Source organism: Ascidiella aspersa, chromosome 3, assembly GCF_963924565.1.
Source record: "Ascidiella aspersa chromosome 3, kaAscAspe10.2, whole genome shotgun sequence".
In the NCBI taxonomy this organism is placed as follows: Eukaryota; Metazoa; Chordata; class Ascidiacea; order Phlebobranchia; family Ascidiidae; genus Ascidiella; species Ascidiella aspersa.
This window is the reverse complement of record NC_139449.1, coordinates 19,830,885-19,847,329: the sequence shown is the minus strand read 5'-3', so window position 1 is coordinate 19,847,329 and position 16,445 is coordinate 19,830,885. Positions and strand designations below refer to the sequence as shown.

General features: G+C 38.6%; 1 protein-coding gene across 1 annotated transcript in view; it reads left to right on the top strand.

The window, feature by feature from the left end:
* Positions 1-16,445, top strand: part of LOC146160654 (dynein axonemal heavy chain 3-like) — a 50,781-nt gene that overhangs the window by 21,456 nt on the left and 12,880 nt on the right. Inside the window, exons 30-56 of the mRNA XM_083383528.1 lie at positions 256-432; positions 899-1,064; positions 1,506-1,652; positions 2,098-2,231; positions 2,533-2,610; positions 3,035-3,235; positions 3,595-3,711; positions 4,192-4,302; positions 5,088-5,210; positions 5,656-5,769; positions 6,022-6,205; positions 6,597-6,700; positions 7,121-7,223; positions 7,833-8,050; positions 8,310-8,422; positions 8,770-8,939; positions 9,441-9,636; positions 10,223-10,358; positions 10,629-10,760; positions 11,215-11,405; positions 12,105-12,312; positions 12,680-12,865; positions 13,305-13,417; positions 13,725-13,908; positions 14,189-14,311; positions 14,656-14,914; positions 15,947-16,135. Of these exons, the coding sequence (XP_083239654.1) occupies positions 256-432; positions 899-1,064; positions 1,506-1,652; positions 2,098-2,231; positions 2,533-2,610; positions 3,035-3,235; positions 3,595-3,711; positions 4,192-4,302; positions 5,088-5,210; positions 5,656-5,769; positions 6,022-6,205; positions 6,597-6,700; positions 7,121-7,223; positions 7,833-8,050; positions 8,310-8,422; positions 8,770-8,939; positions 9,441-9,636; positions 10,223-10,358; positions 10,629-10,760; positions 11,215-11,405; positions 12,105-12,312; positions 12,680-12,865; positions 13,305-13,417; positions 13,725-13,908; positions 14,189-14,311; positions 14,656-14,914; positions 15,947-16,135 (4,177 nt within the window). The remainder of the gene's footprint in view (positions 1-255; positions 433-898; positions 1,065-1,505; positions 1,653-2,097; positions 2,232-2,532; positions 2,611-3,034; positions 3,236-3,594; positions 3,712-4,191; positions 4,303-5,087; positions 5,211-5,655; positions 5,770-6,021; positions 6,206-6,596; positions 6,701-7,120; positions 7,224-7,832; positions 8,051-8,309; positions 8,423-8,769; positions 8,940-9,440; positions 9,637-10,222; positions 10,359-10,628; positions 10,761-11,214; positions 11,406-12,104; positions 12,313-12,679; positions 12,866-13,304; positions 13,418-13,724; positions 13,909-14,188; positions 14,312-14,655; positions 14,915-15,946; positions 16,136-16,445) is intronic.

Below are 16,445 nucleotides of genomic sequence, written 5' to 3'. Positions count from 1 at the left end.
AAAAATTGCGTTTTCGATTAACAAATCAATCCTTCCGTTCGTAAAATGCCACAAAAAAATCAAAATTTTGATTAAAACGAAATATTGCCAACAGAGAGTTTTTTGTGAATTGAATCTTAAAATTGTAGTTGCTGCAAGTTACAAAGTATTCGCATTTCCGCAGAACTGTAATTAAGTTATATCTCACACACAACCTTGCCACACCGATACGTTTGCTTTTCGGCCTTTACAACTGTTCAATTTCTCTGCTTTCAGATCGAGGTGTTGTCCGTCGTGGCCCAACAGATCTTGTGCATCCAGAACGGCATCGTGGCCAGACTCAAACGATTTCTTTTCGAGGGAACCGACCTGAGTCTGAACTGGACTTGCGCTGTGTTCATCACAATGAACCCGGGTTACGCCGGCAGGACCGAGCTGCCCGACAACTTAAAGGTAGTGAAACACAACTAAAAGTGTTTGTGTCGGGCTTCAGGCAAGCATGAAACTTGTATGTTACCCTAACGCAGTTTTGTAACGACTTGCTCGCTCCTAAGATTCGTTTGCGGGTATAAGTTTTATGAACTGCATGGGTAACCATTAAATCTAGATATTTATTTTCTCCAATGCTTATAAAGTCCTATATTTCCATCTGGGGCTGTTCATATTATTAGAATAAAAAGCTTTATCCTTTGTTTGAAATATATAAATAATTAAAAAAAAGAAACGTGTTTTTTTGTAGTTTTTTTGTAATTCTGGCTTTAATTGGTCATTTATTTCTAACCGATATGAGTGGATAAAATAGTATCAAACTACTCTCTCTTTTATCTTTCGCGGAAGATTAGTTTGCACAACGACAATCAAAAAAAGTAATATACATGAAATAGATTTCACCTAAATTAACTCTAATTCTTTCCCGTAGGTTCTTTTCCGCGCTGTTGCGATGATGGTTCCCGACTACGGAATGATCGGTGAGATCTCGCTCTACTCGATGGGTTTCGTGGACGCCAGAAGCCTTGCGCAGAAGATTGTGGCGACCTATCGGCTCTGCTCCGAGCAGCTTTCCTCCCAGCACCATTACGACTACGGTGGGCGGATTTTTAAATCAGCGGTTCCCAAACTTTTCTAAAAATTTTGCCTGATGGGCCCGTTGTAATAATTTCGATATTTCGCGGCCATATAAAAATTAGTGCAGTTACGATTCTTTCCAACTAATGCCAACGATTCGCTGATAGCGGTAGTCCAGCATAATAGATGCTTTATGATGTCACAAGAGACAGCATAAAACACGCTATAGAATAATAAAGCATAACTAAAGACAGTAGTGATGACAGAGAATGTTTAACACATATACTAATTCGCTAAAGCCTAATGTTTAAAAAACATTCGCTAAAGCCTATGTTGAAAAACTTAAAGACTAATTCTCTTTGCGGACCCTCTGAAACTGCTGTCCGGACCCCAGTTGGTCCGTGGATCCCAGTTTGGGAACGGCTGCTCTAAATGTTGCTTCCTTTCCGCTACACGTTTAGGTATGCGAGCGGTAAAGACAGTACTGACTGCGGCTGGAAACCTGAAACTAAAGTATCCGGACCAAGACGAGAGCGTTCTCATGTTGCGCGCCTTGATGGATGTCAACCTCGCAAAGTTCCTTGCCCAAGACGTGCCCCTCTTCAACGGTAAGAAATATAAAGTGCAAAGTATTTCATTTTGGGTATCCTGACGGACGTTTTTTGCTTTCCACCAAAAAAGATGCACCTTTTGCTTTACAGCGAACCAAAACATATTGTATTTTGTGGTCACTGCTGTTACCTGTATTCTATGCGTAATTGCTTTTCTAACTTCAATTACCGCAAACAGGCTTTCACGAGTTTAAAGAAAGAATAGCTTGTTTGGAAGCAAACAACAAATAATATTTGCGTTTATTTTTCGATATGAATGTTATTTAAAACAATTTTGTACGACTTTGACTGAATATTGACCGTTTTTTTAAGATAACAAAGCTAACTAAAACAATGCCTATAAATTTAAATTTTAAAATAACTGTTTTAACAGTAAATTTTACAAATGAAGTTCTTAATCGAACTTACTCAAAGTTTATTTTTCGAAATGATTTGAACACAGGTATTATCTCCGATTTGTTTCCCGGTGTTGTTCTTCCCGCGCCGGACTACGACATTTTCCTTCAGGCTCTTAACGATAACATGGCCAAGTTCAACTTGCAGCCTACTCAATTCGCCATTGACAAGATTGTACAGGTGTGCTTTACGCCATACTTAGTCAATTTTTTTAATATGACGTACCTGTCACAGCTTCACGTTTTATCTTATCCAATTTGATAATTAAGAACGAGGCTTATCTGAAACGTAAAAAAATATAATATTTTATAGTTTTGTTAATTTAATTCTTAAAAAAATGAAACATACAGTGAATTTTTTTAAACGAATTCAATCTCGATAAGTCGTTATGTCTGTTTTACATTAGATTGTATCTTCAATTAAGTATTTTGGATTGTTGTATAAATGGACTTTTTCTTTGAAACAAACTATTTTTCTGTAGGTTTACGAGATGATGTTGGTTCGTCACGGATTCATGATTGTCGGTGAACCTTTGGGAGGCAAAACTGTAGGCTATAAGGTATAATTAAACAACAGAGATCAAAATCGCATCTATTTGTCATTTGTCAAGTTTGGCGTGAACACATAGCGATTACATTTTTAATATGATTAATAAAACCCAAGGTTATGTGTAACAACAACAACAACTCTAAGAAGATAATTTACTTGGAGTAGGTAATCAATGACTTGCTTAGTTTTTTAATGTCCTAAATGACACGTTTGTTTTCAGTACTGTTTCATGTTTTTTTTGACCCGCCTGTTTTATATAGATAACTTACTTTGCTCATGATGTGATTTATTACAAATTAAATTGCAGAACATTTACTCGATGCGGCCTTTTATGACAGAACACTGCATTGCATAACTTTACAGCGGAAAAGGCGTCGGATCGCATGACAGCTTCGACTTACTGACGTTTTGAACAAAGTCATCTTTATTTTTAGGTTTTAGCTGGCGCACTCACCGACCTTAACCAGGCGGGTCAAATGGAAGAGTTCGCCGTCGATTACAAGGTCATCAACCCCAAGTCCATCACCATGGGTCAGCTGTACGGCTGCTTTGACCCCGTGTCCCATGAGTGGACCGACGGTGTTCTTCCTATTCTATACAGGGAAATGGCGTCTTCTACAAGCGAAAACAGGCAAGTCATCAAATGTTGTTACAATAAACATATAGCCTGCGGATTCACAGCTCATGCTTTCCTCATGAGTTTTTCAGTTATCTATCCGATTGCTTGTACCGTTATTTTAGGCCAGCGCAACTTCCAAAGTGGTTATTACATAGTTTTCACGTTTTTTATCGTAAAATAAAATACTTAATGTTTTGAAACACCAAACCACAAACAATGTTTGTATTTAACAATCCTTCACCTTAATCCGATACAAAAAAATCGCCCTGATCCAATAGAAAAACTATCTGTCGACTTATATTAGTATTTGGGCTGTATTGCTCAACAGTTAGCTTTAAACGTAATGTGTCTTGTGCTTGTTTATTACACAGAAAGTGGTTAATTTTCGATGGTCCTGTTGACGCGGTTTGGATCGAGAACATGAACACTGTCCTGGATGACAACAAAAAGCTCTGTCTCATGTCCGGAGAGATTATTCAAATGAGCGCCAAGGTAATTAATTTAGTGATTGGTCGAATAATTGGCTGATTCCTTCTGTTGCCTTGTACACTAACTGGAGAGAGTTACCCTTAAACTGCAGTAAAGTTGTAGTGGTTATGCAATATACAACTATAGGTTACAGATAAACCTTAGCAAATCCAATTGTATAGGACAGTGGTTGTCAACCTTACATTAGTCTATTCCCCTCCCATGGGCTCTTAACACTTTTGTAGCGCCCCCCTTTGCTTATGCTTCACACAAAGTCATAAGGAGGGTCTGCCACCCTAACAATTTAAGTATTATAACTGACAAATAATTAAAATGCTCTATGCATTTGGGCTCCGGAAGACTGCTCCTTGGGGCTGACGGCCATGGTTGCGATACGCTGGTGTAGGGCACATTGTTTTCTGTTCGCCATAGATATAGGCGTGCAATATTATATATATCTGGCAAGATATTTAATCAGCAATATATTTTTTTCAACCTGTCCAGATGAACCTAATATTCGAACCGGCCGATCTGGAACAGGCTTCACCCGCAACTGTGTCTAGATGTGGAATGATCTACTTAGAACCTCACCAGCTTGGTTGGCGACCGTTCAAAGTGAGTCCCTGACACCTTGAAAATTATTTGAGTTACGATTATTTACTTTTACATGGTATATTATTGTAAATCAGCGGTTCCCAAACTGTGGTCCGCGGACCAACTGGGGTCCGTAAAACAGTTTTAGAGGGTCCGCAAGGAGAGTTATCTTTTTAATTTTTAAACAATAGTCATTAGCGATTGTTTTTAAACATCAGAATTAGACTATGTTAAAAACATTATTAGTCTTTAGTTATGTTTTATTATTCGATAATAGCGTGTTTGTTGATGTCTCTTGTGACATCATAAAGCATCTATTAGGCTGAACTACCTGCTATCGGCGAATCGTTCGCATTAGTTAGAAAGTGTTACATTAGAAAAAATCATGACTGCACTAGTGTACTACAAGAAACGTTGGTCAACTGAACCTTGGATTTTTATAGGGCCGCGAAATATCAAAATAATTGCAAAGGGTCCGCCAGGCAAAGTTTTTATAAAAGTTTGGGAGCCGCTGTTGTAAATGATTCTTGCCTTGATATTATTGAGTATAATCTTACGATGTAAACTTATTTGGACAATAAATACAATTTAAACTGAAAATTATCAGGAAAGGCATGAATAGCGTTTTCTTGGTCCCTCTAACATATAACTTCAGTGACCATTAACGGTTATATTCGCATTTTCCTGTAATGTCACAATGCTAGCAAACTAAAGACACTACTTTTAGATATTTACGGACTTTCTTTATTCTTAGTAAACTTAATGAACAACAACAACAGCAACAATATTAAATTGTTTTCCCCTAGACCTCTTACATGAAAACTGTCCCCGAAACACTGGGAGAAGATCACCGTCAGATGTTGGAGGACATGTTTGAATGGCTTATTGACCCCTGCCTTGACTTCATTCGCCACGAGTGCAAATTTGTTGTAAGAGATCTTATCTTGCGATAAGCTTTTGTGTTTTAGTAAAAGGTTCTATTGTTTGCGAGCTCCTACAAATTGATGTCGTAAATAAGTTGGTGTAGATTTCCCGCTGTAGTGAACCAGCTCGTTTTGTTATGCAAGCAATACGTGATAAATGCTGTTTACAGCAACCCATAATTTCTGCCTATATTTTTCATACGATATTAAATTATTTTTAATACTTTATTTCGGACATTTATTTATCTGTGTAATTCGTCACAAGTAGGTTATTTTTTTAGCTTAAATACATTTAGGGAAATCTTTTTCGAGGTATTAAAACACAGCGCCACCAGAATTTCAAATTCCATGGTTTCGCATCCTTGTTTTTAAACCTTATTGCATTTAATTTGTTAAGCACCACTAAGGCAACTGGTTACCACATGCTTTTACCGGGTACCTATTTTGCCAGCTGAAAACTTCTCCGATGCACATGGTCGCCACACTCCTCCGCCTATTCAACAGCCTTCTCATCGAGATTAGCGAGTCCGGGCAGGAAGGCAAGGAACAGATGAGCAGCCAACAGGTTTCTATTATTTTTTTATAATACGGAAAATGTCGAAAAACGTTTTTGTAAACGTTTAGATGTTATCTAGATTTTTTGAATCAAGATTTGTGACATACGTTTATAACAAACACTAACCAACATACTACAAGTAAATAGACATAATTTACCACAAATTAAAAGGTAATCATGTGTTTTGTGATGCACGCCCCATTGACTTACACACACCCGCTAATATAAGCTTTTATCATATATATCACTTACAATCCTCAGATATTTTTCTGGCTGCAAGGCATCTTCCTTTTCTCATTGGTATGGTCGATAGGAGGAACCATAGCGGGCGACAGCCGACCCAAGTTCGACAACTTCCTACGAACGCTTATCAGCGGCACCGATGCGAACTTTCCCAAACCGAAGACGTCCAAGCTTACCAAGAGCAACGTGTTCCCTGAGAGAGGTTTGCTATATAACGTTTGATTGATATCTTAATGCACGACGGTTTAGTGGCGCGAAATCCCGACGACTTTCGAGCCAGGATACTGTAAACGCAAATTAATTTGAAATCCTATATTGTTTGATTGGATACCGGACAACAATTGGTAGAATCGATACCGATATGATAGTAGGTTGGTATCACTAACAATTTTAAGTCAAAGTTTTATATTTTTTCTATCTGTGAATTTTTTTGTTACAAAACTTAACTGACAATAGTTGCATTTGATATTAAATGTTCTACCAGAGTACAATAACTTTTATAAAAAAATGTGAGGTATCTTTCTTACTTAAATCAATCCATTTTGGGTTTGTTAAGATTTTGCGCTGCCACATAAGAACTTTTTTTCGCACAGGTTTGGTGTTCGACTACTACTTCCAAAAAGTATCGAGTGGCACCTGGTCCAACTGGATCGATTATTTGGATAAGTCAAAGTTGACCATCGCGCCGGGATCAAAGGTAACAATAAAGTAAAGAAATGTTGTTTTGTACTAGCGCGAAATGTTACTGCATGGACAAATTTTAAAGTATCTTGATTGTTTGATGTATTGAAAGGGGATGATGCTGTGATTAACTTCGTAAACGTGCCTCGTACTAGTAATATTGGTACGATGGTATGTATTGGCAAACTAGTATGTTGTATTCTCAGTGACTTATATAGCACGTAAAGTAATTTTCTTTCCAGCACAAGAATGCCCTCTGTGAAATTACACCGCAGAATACGAAATTACGAAAAACGTACTACTATACACATTTCACAACAGTTTAAAGTCCGACGTGCGAGTACAAACAAACTACAATTGTCGAACTTACAACGAATGGTGGTGTATCTGTTGTGATAAACAAACGCAATAAGAATTTTTTATATTACTCATATAGATCAGCGAAATCATCGTTCAAACTATGAACACTGCTCAGCAGAACTACTTTCTCGACACTTTCGTTGCCAAGAACGTTCCCGCATTGTTTGTCGGGCCTACAGGTACGAAACAACCTTGGTAATTTACCCTTGAACAGCTACAATATTTTTTACTTTTCTCAAAAACTACAATAATGTTCATTTTTTAAAGTGTGGGAAACTTTAAGTTAACAAATGAAAAATGTGTTTGACTTTTAACATTTTTTTCGGTGAGTTGAATAACCAAGAGTGTTGCTCCTTTTGATATAAGCCTATATTATTTTCCACAAAAACTCTTTCCTTGTGACTTATCCGCGGATTACAAAATAAATTTTGAATAGGAAACCTTAGCTGAACAAAAGCAGTAGCCTACGTAACATAACACACTATCTCATTTGTATTACCGCTTTGAAGTTAGCAGAGTCATAAAGAAAGCCGTAGACCATAAATGACCACCAACTAAGTTGCCTTTGGAAATATTTCGACATAAAAAGAAAGACATAACAAGGAAAAAATGAAATACAAAGCGGCATAAAACGGAGGAAATGGCAATCAGTAAAAATAATCGTCCATGATAAACCGTTTAGTGTTACGATTTGATCTCAATCAATCAAATGTGGCCGTGCTGCATTTGTTTACTCACTTAAGAATCAACTACCTTTGCCAAGAAGCAAACTGACGTTTCTATTTCAGGTACCGGCAAGTCGGCAATCACCAACGACTATCTCATGCACCTGCCCAAGGAAAACTTTATGGCGAACACCATCAACTTTTCGGCGCGCACCTCTGCCAACCAGACCCAGGACATCATCATGTCCAAGCTGGACAGACGCCGAAAGGGCCTCTTTGGTCCCCCCGTGGGCAAGAAGGGACTGGTGTTTGTCGACGACCTGAATATGCCAGGAAAAGAGGTGAGTTCGGCTCTTACCTGCTATATTAGGAAAGAGGTTGTTACAGGATACCGCACTTTCAAAGAGTTTTGTTACGGCAGAGTTGTTTTGGCCCTAAGCAGAAAATGCCTTAAACTATGCTTTCTACTGTTTTTACCGTGGTCTGTGTATAAAATCGTTTGTCCTCCATGTGTTGTGTCTTCAAAAATGCGACATTTGCGCTTTTTATATGATAGTCGACGTAATCGAACATTTGTACAAACACGATACTCATTTACAGGTATACGGCGCCCAACCCCCTATTGAACTGCTCAGGACTTGGCTCGATCATGGATTTATGTACGACAAGAAGGATTCCTCCAGGATTAATCTTACCGATGTGCTGATCATAGCGTAAGCGATGCAACTTCGTAACGTTTTGTAATCCATTTTATCACTGGTATATTATAAGTTAAATTGTGTCATGGTGTCATTTTTGGATTTATTGTATATTGTTCATACAGGGAGCGGCTGACTATGATGACCTAACGGTATTTCGCTGCTCCCTTGGAACTTGCTTCCCAAACAATGAACATATCTTCTATCTATCCCATTTTGACAGATTTATATTGTTTTTAACCTAACAACCTTCGCTTTTAGAGTATTTGTTGTTTCTCATCAGGAGCTTATTTCTCATTGCAACATTTTCGTGGCCTAGTGGTTTCTTTTACCCATATAGTCAAATTCATTTTATCTTGCAGCGCAATGGGGCCACCAGGTGGAGGTCGAAACACGATCACGGATCGCATGACGCGTCACCTCAACGTCATTTCGATCGACAACTTTTCGGACGAGACCACCACCAAGATATTCACCTCCATTACGGACTGGCACTTTGGGAACGGATATGACGCTTCCATACTCAGATTGGGTAGAGGGGATAAGCTTACCTGTTACCATTTGGTATTGAGTGCGCTGTATTGATATTACCTTAATAGCAAAAAAGTAATCAAGAAACTCTATTGTTAGCAGCCCTGGTTGTAAACTAGTCATTTTAAAGGGGCCCAATCCAATACGTCATTTGGAACAAGTTTCAAGTCATCTGTCAAAGAAACCAGTTGTCCAAGCAATTAATCAATGTAAAACTGTTAAATTCGTTTAAATTAACTACAATAAAACCATAAAGCAGGGAAAACTGTCTGTACAAAGGTTAAACAAGCCACTTTATTATTATTTGTATAATTTCCCATAAACTGCTCGTTTAGGTTGTCTTGACAAGACATAATTGTAAAAACAAAGCGTTTGTTTTCTGTTGCAATATTATTTTCGTTTTTATATCCGATTGTCGTAACGACATACACAAACTGTACATGTGACTAAAACTATAGCTCCCGTTGGGCATCGGCAAATTAACTGCTCTTTCTTTGCACAGGCAAGATTATGGTACAGGCCACGATGGGAGTGTACAAGGCGACCATGGACAGCTTCCTTCCCACACCCACCAAGTCTCACTACGTGTTCAATCTTCGCGACTTCGCTCGCGTCATACGGGGCGTGCTGCTCGTGCCTGCCTCCAACCTCGCCGATTCCGATAAGTTCCTGCGACTCTGGGTGCACGAGGTTTACAGGTTCGAGTAGTCAGTATAGTGCGATGAAACAACCGTCGATTACGTATTGTTAACCCTTACTGTATGATTTGCTTTCCTCATTAGGCATTTCGGTTGTAACTTTGGTTTAAAGTGAAAGGTTGGTGTTTTAAAGGGGTATTTGGTCCGACAAAGGTATAAAGCCGCACACAATTATTGTGTTACGTAAAGGATTATTCATCTAATTGAGGGGTTCTTAAACTTTTTTACGCGGACCTTTAAAATAATTTTGAGTCCGCGTAACCAGGGAAGGCAAGAATTTTATTCTGAGATCATTGTAATGAAACAATTAGAAACTGCTGTTTCCATTCTAACTTGTGTGCAATCATAAAACTAAATCGAGCTCAAAAACATTAAAGAAGGTATCAAAGTGTTTTTAATTAACATTTAAAAAATAATCCTATTTTAAATTATACACTAAGCTTTCTGTTATAACTAGTTGGACCCCGGTTAATGAACCTCCTGATCTAGAGTAATCCGTGACGTTTTTAAACGTTTCAAAAAAGATATTTATTTAACTAAAATATTATGTTTATTGTATTCCATTTTCATTCATGATTGCTTGCAGAGTGTTCTACGACCGTCTGATCGACGAACCGGACCGTGAAACATTTTTTCACATCGTCAAGGAATGTTGCTCCAACTTTTTCAAGCAGAACCTCGACAAAGTGCTCGGTCACCTTTACAAGTCGAAAAACCTAACGGTAAGTCACGCGCTGATTTAAAAAAATCTGACACGGCATAAGTAGAATAGATCGGTGTTGAACTACAACTTTAATAACCACACAAATTAAAATTCCAACTTCAAATTAAGGGGAAAGGCTTGGCCTAATTGGGCTGGGTTGAAAATCCACCATTGACGTTTTCGATTTTTGGAGACGACAATTCGGAATTATCATTTTTCAAAACAATATTATTTTCTTTTACCGGTTTGATAACACGTGCATTTCAAAAAAACCTTTTTACTGTCGCAGGACGACGACATTCGCAACCTTTTCTTTGGCGACTTCATCAATCCAGACGCCAACCCTCGTATTTACGACGAGATACAAGACTTTACCCAGCTTACTCAAGTAATGGAACACTATCTGGACGAGTTTAATCAGGTAAGACTAAATATGACTCTTCTGCTAAAGAGGTGTTGCATTTGATCGCAATGTTGGACCTTTTATACAATTTTGCTTACCAAATATTCGAATTATTTTGTTGTAGAAACAATAATCTTTCTTGATCACTTAAAATTCAACAACGAATTTATTTTCTGTATGAAGGGGTTGCTTTTTTTTATTTATTTTTTTTTTCTCTGACTATAAACTGCCATGAAGTTTTACATAAATCCTAAATTTGTTTTATTTATGATGTTATAAGTACCCATTTAGTTTCAAAGTAATTCACAAACAAAATGTGCTACATAAACGTATACATTTTTTAAAATCTAGTAGTCTTTAGATATTCCAATATAACTTTGGCCGAAAGTTTATTAATACCAACAGCAGCTGATCGGCCTGCAAACGTATTTGTGGCCGCAAACAAACAGTTATCTTATTTGACCTTCCACAGATTTCCAAAGCACCGATGTCGCTCGTGATGTTCAAGTTCATGATCGAGCACGTGTCACGCGTATCACGTGTCCTCAAGCAGGACAACGGTCACGTGCTTCTTATAGGGATCGGAGGCAGTGGGAGAAAGAGCGCGACACGCATGGCTGCCTTTATGGCGGACTACGACATCTACCAGATCGAACTGACCAGGTATGCTTGTCCTGTCAGTTGCTTTGTTCTAGGAACAAGAGTACAAAGCGTACGCTATTTTTGGCAGCCTTGTATAACGAATTTATTGTGTATACGCTATTTTGCCAGCCCTGTCTAACGAATTTATTGTGTATACGCTATTTTGCCAGCCTTGTATAACGAAGCGAATAGCTTTAGCTTTAAGTGCTTACGAAGATTAAACCTGAATAAATTTATCTAAATAATGGCGCTATGATGAAGTTAAAAAGATATTTCTAAAGACAACTTGTAAGCGTTTGAAACGCGTAATTCATGTTTATGTGGCCTCTTTATTACTGCAGCCAAACATTTAAATTTTGGTTCGACTTTAAATATGAAACAATATATGTTTAAATAGATTGATAATGAATTCAAATCCAAAAAGGTCGAGTAGATCGACATCATCTTGATTTAGACACGTCTTAACCAAGATGATGTCGATCTACTCGACCTTTTTGGCTTTGCAATTAATTATCAAAGCTACAGATCCGTGTATGGTGCACCCAATTATATGTTTAAATGTTTTAAACAAAATTAGGCATAATATAAATGTGAAACGTGTACCACATCTTTTACAACCTTTGTGGTTTTGCTTGGATCTGTACCACATCTTGTTCTACCTTCTGCCAATAATTTATTCAACTGCTGATCTTTATTCATTCGCTTGATACCTTCGCGCAGAACATACAGCTTTGCGGATTGGCGCGATGACATCAAGAACATGATGAAAAAGGCTGGAGCGGACGGGACACAAACCGTGTTCCTTTTCAGCGATCAGCAGATCAAGGAGGAGTCATTCGTGGAAGACATTAACATGATCCTCAACACAGCCGACATCCCCAACCTTTTCCCAGCCGACGAGAAGGCCGAATTGATCGAGAAAATGCAGGTAAAGGAATTAAAAACTGTTATCTATTTATTTTTTTTATAAAACAATAAACAGTTGAACATTGACAACATCAGTTGGTACATTGCTAACATTTCAGTCCAGTAATGTTATAATGTATTTTTACAATAGATTTGTTAACTGTGAGATTAAAGTTCATGTTATGGCCTGTCGTAATTTTTGTCCTGCGGTTGTTTTACCAAACTGTTATGCCTTAATACAGACTAGATGTCAGTAAAAGCATGTGTAAACCACATCTCAGCGGTTAATTAATGATCTCGGCCCGCCGTTCTTTTAAAATCACACTGCATTGTACCTCATTTGCAATTCATCTGTCCCCAACGCATATACCCTCTTGTCTTTCTGACAGGCGGTGGCTCGCCAAGAAGGCAAGAAGATCGAGGGAACACCGATGGCCATGTACAACTACTTCATCGAGCGCGTGAAAAGCAACTTGCACGTTTGCCTCGCAATGAGCCCCATCGGCGACGCGCTGAGAAACCGACTCAGGATGTTTCCGTCGCTCATTAACTGCTGCACCATCGATTGGTTTCAGGTATCAGACGCGACAGAGTGTCGGTTACCGTTCTTGGTGTTATCAATTAAACTTGCCATATTCCAATTAAAAGCTGCCATATTCTTTTTATTCCCCGTATTTTTAAAGCAAATTATTTAGATAAAATGTACTGCACATTAGGGAAAGAAGATATTTAATTTCGTTGATTGCACACATTTAAAATATATACTTAACTTGATTCATTTATTGTACACAATTCAAATATTATATGGGAGTGTTATTCGCGACCACTTTACCATTTTGGTGCAATCAGCACTTTTAGATTTTACTTCGCCTATACAGTCGGCGATTACACACAGCCACGTATAGGAAGTTTATTGATTTGACATTTGTGATATGTGCACGTTCCACTTCTTTTAATATAACTTTTTTGTTTTACCACTAAAAGCTCTTAATATATCCTATTTTGGTGTGACAGGCGTGGCCGGAAGATGCTCTGGAGATGGTCGCTAACAAGTTTCTCGAAGATGTGGACGTGGAAGACGATGTGAGAATTAAGTGTGTCACCATGTGCAAGCTCTTCCACGAGAGGTGCGTATGAGAAAACTTGTCGACAACATTTCGGACTTTTTTATTAAGTCCACTTTCGATTAACCATCAATGTACCGTGCTATCTAACTGCGTACCAAAGCATAACGTAAATCTGGAAAGTTGGATTGCAATTCTAACACAAATTCTAGGTTTTGTGCTTTGTATCTAAAAATTTCATCTAAAAAGTGCTTTGTACCGCTTTGTATCTAAAAGTAAAAAGTGCACTAACTGCTAGAGAGAACTGGTAAATCTTTCGGTGCTGTACGTTATAACGGACGTTGGCCAATATAAAAAAACTTACTCGCAGCGTTCGCCAACTATCCGAGCGCTTCTGGGACATTCTTCGCCGCCGCAACTACGTCACTCCCACGTCGTACTTGGAGCTGATCATGACCTTCAAGTCGCTTCTGGGAGTTAAACGCGACGAGGTGAAGACCCTCCAGGACAGGTATCTCAACGGACTCGAGAAGCTGCAGTTCGCAAGCTCACAGGTTCGTAGATGATTTGCCATTGTCCGTTTTTTTATACTTACCTTCTTATTTGCCTATTGTATAACAAGGTCCGTCTTATATATTTATTGTTGTCAGTGTGTTTCGAAACTGAATGTTTCTGCTTGATTTTACAGATTTACACCATTAGTTCTAAAATGTTTAGTTCTTATGTTTTGGGTTGTAATTAAGTCTCGAGAAACGGCTGCTGCGCTTGGCGAGTATATATATATACCCTCTGCGACCAATTCAATGTGCTGATTTGAATGTTTTTTCTGTCCAGGTTGCTGTGATGCAGGAAGAACTGACCAGTCTCCAACCGGAGCTCATCAAAACTTCAGAGGAGACTGACAAGATCATGGTGAAAATCGAGCACGATTCAATAGAAGTCGAGGCAAAGAAGGAGGTTCGATTATAATAATCACTTTTTCCTATGTTTTTTACTTTGGCAAAATCGGAATGTTGGACTGGGCAACTTTAGTGTTTAAATCGATATTTTTGTTGTCCAAAATTCCTACTTGTATTTGTTGTAACACTTGTCCGTTATACCTCCGCTTAAAACCGTTCAAGACACAGTTTAAAAAAGATCTTGGCCGTATTTCTCTAATTCTAAATAGAGGAATCAGGTGGCACTAGTGTATAAAGACAAATTTTATTGAGTTATCGACAATCTATCGCACAAACATGCTTAATCAGGTCAAAGCTTTGACCTTTCCTCTAGAAGATATGTTAAACTTATTGTCCTGTTAGATTGTTGCCGCTGACGAAAAAGTGGCCAACGAGGCGGCCTCAGTGGCGCAGGCCATCAAGGACGAATGCTCGGCCGATTTGGCAGAGGCCATGCCGGCCCTGGAGTCGGCCATCTCCGCTCTAAACACCCTCAAGCCCCAGGACATTACAATGGTGAAGTCGATGCAGAATCCTCCCAGCGCCGTTAAAGTCGTGCTCGAGTCTGTTTGCGTCATGAAAGGCATCAAACCGGAACGAAAACCGGATCCTTCCGGATCAGGTAGGTCTAAATAACAAAAAATGGAAATAACTCTGTTAAAAAAAATTGGAATAACTATTTACACGACCTCGCGGCAACGCTAAAACTTGATTACAAACAGGTCCAAAAATTCCTTAAATCTTTTCTTAGCTGAAGCTAGTTAATGATATGTTTTGTTCCTTTATCAAGTTATCCCCGATAGTAAAGTGTTTTGTACTATTGATGCGAATCAACAGATTCACGTTGTAGAACTAAATTGTAACAAATCATTTATTGTTGTTACCCAGTACACCGAAAAGCCATCGCAGACTCGCCGAATCTGTCGATCTATGATGCAAGCAGAGCAAGCCAGAAAAACAACTGGCCTGCAGTCGACTCGCTCGACTCGCTCCTCTCTGAGCCTGCATAGCTCAGTTGGTAGAGCGACGGTCCCGGCTTGACCGGAGGTCGTGAGTTCGAACCTCACTGCAGGCCAGTTGTTTTTCTGGCTTGCTCTGCTTGCATCATAGATCGACAGATTCGGCGAGTCTGCGATGGCTTTTCGGTGTACTATTGATACGGAAGCCGTAATCGTTGGTCATAAAGCAACTTCCGAGGGGCTAGATCACAGATGTTATTAAACACATGTTTGTGTGTGTCTTTCATTGTTGTTACCCATTAATCATTTATGTAGGTTTTTAATCAAAAGCTAAATTTAAGTCTTTGTATAAATCAAAAAACAGCTTCTCTGGTAATTTTAATTCTTGACCAACGTTTCGGCAACCTATACAAGCCGCTTTCGTCAGGGTGAATGACACTGAACGCTCGTACTATAAACGGAAAACACACGAAGCAAAAAAGCAGAAAAAAACACGAGCAACGAAACGATAAGATAATAATTAGCGATAACGGTTTGTGTCTAGTCCTTTTGTAGCATGCCGAGAGCATCACGTCTGCTTTGATGTTCATGGTTTAAGTCTTTGGGTTCGTTGAATAAAGGTAAACTTAGATAAAACATTTAAAGCAGAAACTTGCACTATCGCTGCTTATTACGCCGCACCTGTCAAATCGTAGGCAAGATGGTTGAGGACTACTGGGGCCCTAGCAAGAAAATGATGAACGACATGCGATTCCTCGATTCGCTAAAGTCCTACGACAAGGACAATATTTCGGGGCCCGTGATCAAGAAGATACGCGACAAATACATCCCCAATCCGGAGTTCAACCCGGCCACCATCAAAAATGTGTCTTCCGCCTGTGAAGGTTGTTATTGCGTGTTTTATTTTTTTGGTCCAGGTTATTCATACTTGACTAATATAGCAATAAAACTTGTTTTTAATCGTACTATACGAAATGTTAATTCAGATGACGTAATGCATAGTGCTAAGTCAAATGTTTCAATATAATTTTATCTAAATTCTTCTTCGAAATGTAAATCAAATTAAACTTAATTTTATAAATATTCGGTTTGAAGGTAAAGCATTGTTGGAAAAAAATATAACAGCAAAGGCCACTAACTGAAAGTTAGCATACTCCTCAAAAAATAATTCTTATACAGATTGGTTGTGGCTCT